Below are 6,174 nucleotides of genomic sequence, written 5' to 3' on the forward strand. Positions count from 1 at the left end.
CAAGTCTTTTCAAGTACCCACTGTGGATAGGCCAAGTACCCCCAGGGGTTATAGTACTCCTGGTTGGGAACCACTGGTCTATACATCTCATCTGATTATCTTTGGAGGGTGAGGAGAACATACAACAATCTGGCAGGATCTCTAAGATACACACCTGAATAAGTCTGAGGTACAGCAATGGGGCTGCCTCACATTTTACATCACATTCCTTTTGGATTACTAAGCAAATCACTGTAGAGTACATATTTTCTCACATGGGAACAGAATAGATTATCAGCTGGAGTTGGATTAAATGATACATTAAAATAAAAAAATACAATCGCCCCAAATCTGAAGTCAAATATGACAGTTAAACCCACTCGGACTAAAATATTTCTCAATAACTCAAACTCGACATTAAACTGATTAAGGGTAGAAAAGTGCACTACTTGGCAAGCTTTTCCCAGCATTCATTACCGTACGCACAGATATGCATATACACGTTATCAAGTCCTCCATCTGAACTACACCCTCCAGCCATTACACTCAATAAAACCAATGCAGACAAAATAAGAGAAACATTCATAAACTCCCACCTAGGGCCTTCTACACAATGTTCCTACCAACAGGAAAGAGATGAGCAGAAGACTGAAGAATAATCAAATGGAATGGTTGATGGAATTTCAAATGATCAATGGAATGTTACCATGTTAAGACTGTTTCATTAGGATACCGGTCAGAAACACAGACAAGGACGATTTTCCACAAGACTGAGACATGCAGACGGATGGGTGCACGAGTCTAATTAAGAGATTGGGGATGGATGAATGAACTCTCTCCATCTGTCTCAGACTCCCACCATCTCCATTCTCCTTTCCAACTTCCTTTCTTTCTAACTGATGCCACATGGGCAATTTCTCTCGACTCTCTGCACTGACTGCTCAAAGAAATACACTATCGATCATCAGTAATAAGACAGAAAACATTAGGAGCAACCAGGGGAGGAGAGAAGTCTATTTTACTGCGCTCCATTATGCAATCAGGGAAAAGCCACAGCTCACCTAGTAGATAGTGATGGTAATTATCACTAATTAAGTCGTCCACTTGATTGGACCATAGATCTGATAATAAATATGAATAAAACTATTCTCCTTCCATTCAAGTTGACCTACTGTATCAAAGCTATAATAACAACAAGCAGAGCCATTCAGATAAAGCTACTATAAACCACAGCAAAGCCATCAGGCATTGGTAAGGGTTTGGTCCGACTGACTGGTAGGGCCGGGATGACACCAGTATCGCCATCATTTTTCCATGGCATAAATGAAAACACGAAGCAGACCAAACTCTTTGGTCCTTTAAAAATCTGCTGTATGTAAAATATTGTGTGCTATAGCTTGGAAAACACGTGACTCTGGATGACAACATAATGATGTTTGTTTCCAACATTAGGACTGTTTTCCTAAAGAAGTTAAATCTGCTTAGTGTTACGTTTACTTGCCACGATACTAACGAGTATCGCGATTCTGGTATTGTGCCGACCCTACGGCTGGGCAGAGTGTGTGTGTGTGTGATATTTGCATGGAGAGACTGTCACAGTGTCCTGATGGAATGTCATAGAGAGCGACTGACTTCACTAAGCACATTGGATTGGAGGAATGTAGTGTCACATTGCCTACTTCATATAAGCATTTTACATTTTAGTCATTTAGCAGACTCTCTTATCCAGAGCGACTTACAGTTAGTGAGTGCATACATTTTCCATAAAAGCATAAAAGAAGGGGGACATAAAATATTTATATATAATAAGTATACATATACAACTATATACTATATGTACGTACAAAAAGTTAAAACATCCCTTGTGTCTGACGTACATACGTGGTGTAGTCGGATGTTGGTCACTGTACAACACTCTATTCACATTTGTAACATTCGGCCTGTCCTCTCCACATAGACAAACACCTGGCCAGCACAGGGTCACATCACTCCCACATCTCCCAGCCTTGAACACCGTAGTCACTACTAACACCATAGTCTCAACCTGATGATCTGGCACAGAGTTCACTTAAAAAAAGAACCAACATGAGAGCAACATAGGAGCCACTGCTACAGCAGGTTATGGGTGGGGGCTGATGACGATGGCTGCCAGGGGATGTTTGGGGTTTGGAGTTGGGCCGGGCCAGGCCAGGCTGCTCCCCCTCTGGGGTAGTTGTGATGGACAGACAGGGGTTGAGTTAGTTCAGCACTCGATCTGAGACTGCAGCTGCCTGCGCAGGGTGAGGGTGCGCCGGTGGAGCTGCTGCATCTGCTGCATGCGGTCCCGCTGGCGGGCCAGGTTCTGGGGCATAGGGTAGCGCTGGCAGCCGTACAGGAAGCGGTAGGGGATGCGTACGTGGCAGGCGGTGGCGCGGCAGCGTGGCTGGGGCATGGGCGGCAGCAACATCCAGCGCTTCCTCTCGGCACAGTAGCGGTAGGCCTCTTTCCGGTACTGCTTGTCCACGTCGTCGCTGTTCTTCCAGCCGCCGATCACAAACACGTCCTCGTCGAAGTGGCAGATGGCGGCGCCCTCGATGCTGGTGACCTCGGGCGGCAGGCTCTCCAGGATCTCGTCTGAGATGTGGGCGCTGATCTTCTGCTTGGCGTCTTCGTCCCGCACCGTGTAGCTCTTAGGGCAGCAGGAGGCTGTGTGGTAGAAGTTGGTGGAGGCCACGGCCATCTGGAACACACAGTAGTTGTCTATGAGCGGCAGGGAGTCCACGTCCTGCCACTGACGGCTCTCTGTGTCGTAACGCGTGGTGACCGTCTTCAGCCCGTCCTCGTTGTCCGTGTCCACCGGCGTGCGCGCCATCACGTATACATAACGGTCCTCCACACTCACCGCCTTCACGTCCCGCAGGATCTTGGGCGCTGACTCCAGGTTGTGCCACTTGTCCGGCTCAGGCTCGTACACGCTCACGTCCTTGAAGCCCGGGCTGAAGTTGCCGTGGCCACCGATGCTATACAGGATGTCTTTGATACAGGTGAGACCAAAGGAGTGTTTACGTGTGGTCAGGTTGCTCACCTGTTCCCAGGTGTTGCGGTTGGGATTGTAGCGCTCCACGGTCTTGGCGAAGCCTGGTTCCATGGAGCCCGCTACGTAGACGTGGGACTCTGTGGTGGCGATGGCGTGGCCATCCAGGTGGTTGTGGATGTGGGGCAGGTTGACCCAGCGGTCTTCGTAGATGAAGTAGCCCACACATTCACTCAGGTAGTCCCCGCCCTCTGACACCCCGCCCACCACCATGATCACGTCCATGTTCTGGCCAAAGCGCGGCTGGAAGGAGGCCATGTAGGACGACCAGAACTCCAGGTCAGCTGACTTGAGGTTCTCACAGCGGATGGCGTGGCCCTCCACGGCATCGGACACCAGACGGAGACAGGCCTCGTTGGCCGCCACCAGTGCCTCATTCTTCACCACGCGCGTCAGATAGGTGGGCTTAATCTGGGGTAGCCGGAGGATACGGAACAACTCCTCAAAGTACCTCCCCCGCTGTTCTGTGTTCCTCTGGACCCACTTCACCACAGCCTCAAACAACACCTCTTCCGCGTCCACGGTGATCTCTGCGTCAGACAGCCAGTCCCTCACCAGGTGGAAGGGCAGGGTGTAGAACTCCTCATCCTGGATGACCTTGTGGAAATTGCGTCGGATCATGTCTGCGGCCCGCAGAGCCAGCTGGTCCAGGGTGTACATGTGGGCTAGGCTGTGCACGGCCACACAGTTGGCCAGGCTCAGCTTCTTCTTCAAGAACTCCCCACAGAAGTCCTTCAGATGCAGCAGCAGGAACCTGCAGCCAAACACACAATCAATAACAGAACAGGAAAAAAATAAACATGACACCCATGAACTCACTACACTCAAGTTCAGGTTTGACAGGTTACAGGATGGTCAGTGCTATCTGGGATCTATGGGACGTTCCGATCCTAAACGCTAACCTCAAGCCCTACCTAACCTTAACCCTTACCAATATACTTCAGTGGCACCTCCAGTAAGCCAAAACAACAATATTATATCACTGAACTACATACAAAATATTCAAGTACTAGCAAGTGGCGATTAAATGGATTATGCACATTCAAGGAACACTAATGTAAATTGAAAACAAACCTGTCAGCAAGCTCCAACACTTCATGCACATTGCAGGTGCTCACACGTATTTCTCCCGTGTACATGTACTGAATGACGCTCTCCACCGTCTCCGGGTCTGGTCCCAATTCAGCGCTCCATTCCTTCATCTCAACCCGACCCGACAGCGACTCGGAGAACTGCCCTCCCAGCAACGGGGTGAAATAGTCCGTAGCCGCGGCCAGTACAGAACGGTGAGCAGAAAACTCACAGCTCTGAACATTCCCGGTTGCCACCCCACTGCTGAAGGCCAGCGTCACGTCACAGAACAATCCCTGCTTCCTCTGTTCGTTCTGCCGCCGAGACAGCTCTGTGCAGTGGGAGGAGGAGGTGAAATCCTCGCCCTCTTCCGTGTCCCCGTCCCCGACAATGACGCTGGGCGTGCTGCTACCGCTACTACCCCGGCTAGAGTCGTCTGGGTTCGGGGCTGCAGCTGCCATTCTGGCGGTGGTTGTGAGAATTCGGAACTGCAGTAAACTCGTGTGGGAAAGAACACACACGCAGACACACATACATACACTCAAAACACAGACGGAATGACTGACATGCGCAGTGGATGCAAGGCGTTACTGCTCGGCGTGTGACGTAAAGCCCCGCCCACTCACTTGTGGCTGACAGGATAAGCTTTTGTGCTTGTTCCACCTCAGCGTTCTCTGTCAAAGTAGGGTATCATCAATTCACCTTCTATGAGTGGGTGTCTTTGAATGAACTGAATAGAAGCTACATATAGATGGTTCCATTCATTTAAATATTTTCATGTGATGGATGTTTTCTTATATAAGGGCAAGGCCAGTACATAGTCCCACTCTGTTACATAAGTGAGTAACCACTTTGCCATGAATGTACAGAAATGACAGCCCCAGAGCACATAGAACAGGTGGACTGAGGTCTGAAGAATAGGCTCTATAGTAGTCTAGTAGACCTACATGATCTTACACATATACACTGGCTGTTTGAGAAAACGAAGAATTGAGCCCTAATAGCTCACTACATCATTTCATCTGTTGTTATTGGATATGATTTCATAAATTAATCTATTTTTAAACCAATGACTTAATAAACTGATGGATGGAGCATGACACAGTGAAACAATTAAATGCTGATTATATACCACATTACTTTTATGATCCGCAACACTGGAAGAACCAGACAGAGTTGTGTTCCAATAGGTCATCTTTAATATACTCAGTCACACCGTTCTGAAAATATATTACAACCCATCTCTACAGAGGCACGTTCAGTTCACATCACATTAGGTCAAACAAAGTTTTAAAATTGTGATGACATGACAACACAAATAGTACAGACAGATACATCTTTCGAGAAATAGCCGGTCACAATGGATCTGGTCTAGCTAGTAACATTCAGATAAATAATGCTGCATTCTATGGTCCCTTTGCCATCCTGGGCACCGTCCTGGTTGGGACACAGGAAGAGCTTTTCTCTGTATTACAGCCCAATGTTCTTGGTCAGCGGCATATCTTACGGTTTAAACACAACCGCTTCATGGGCATTTACAGTACATCAAAAATGCTGATACTATCTATTACATTCTTATTACATTTATTTAGTCCGCTGTTAATACATCTATACATAAATAAAGCATATGATTTTAATATGGCACCGACACGCTCAAGAAAGAGAATTGAACAGCGACACACAGGAACAGTCTGTTATACACAGACACATGCTTGGTTTACGGAGAGAGATGATAGTGGGAGATACAGTCTCAACGTACTTCACTGTAGTCATAGGAGTAGTATAGTAGTAGTAGTAATAGCAGTAGTATTGGCAGTAAACAGGAAGACAATCATCTGTATCCCTAGAGGTAATCTTGGGAAGAGTTGAATTGGATGAATTGCATTCCCCAAACTATAGGGTTAAGGGTCAATCAATGAATGAGGCTCTTTTCTCATTCTCTGCAGCTTGCTTGGCCTCTCTAGACACCCTGTCTGAATGCGGCTTCACAGTTTTGCAGGCCTTGCTATTATTAACGGGGTTGCAGCATGTTTGATCAGCTAACTGATAAA

At 47.5% G+C, this 6,174-nt stretch overlaps 1 protein-coding gene across 1 annotated transcript; it reads right to left on the bottom strand.

Annotated features, from left to right (window-relative positions):
- Window positions 1–1,425: 1,425 nt before the first annotated feature.
- Window positions 1,426–4,802, bottom strand: LOC123482611 (kelch-like protein 11). The gene is made up of 2 exons (XM_045210896.1): window positions 4,127–4,802; window positions 1,426–3,806 (listed from the first exon to the last, which is right to left on the bottom strand). The coding sequence occupies exons 1-2, from the start codon at window positions 4,654–4,656 to the stop codon at window positions 2,222–2,224; spliced, it is 2,115 nt and encodes a 704-aa protein (XP_045066831.1). The 5' UTR covers window positions 4,657–4,802; the 3' UTR covers window positions 1,426–2,221.
- Between the last annotated feature and the right edge of the window lie 1,372 nt (window positions 4,803–6,174).

The sequence above is a fragment of the Coregonus clupeaformis genome, chromosome 35 (genome assembly GCF_020615455.1).
Source record: "Coregonus clupeaformis isolate EN_2021a chromosome 35, ASM2061545v1, whole genome shotgun sequence".
NCBI classification, from domain to species: Eukaryota; Metazoa; Chordata; class Actinopteri; order Salmoniformes; family Salmonidae; genus Coregonus; species Coregonus clupeaformis.

Coding starts and splice junctions, on each gene's coding strand:
- LOC123482611 (XM_045210896.1), bottom strand. CDS start 4,656: ATGTGTGTCTGCGTGTGTGTTCTTTCCCACACGAGTTTACTGCAGTTC. Junction 3,807..4,126: donor GTGTTGGAGCTTGCTGACAG/GTTTGTTTTCAA, acceptor GTTTGGCTGCAG/GTTCCTGCTGCTGCATCTGA.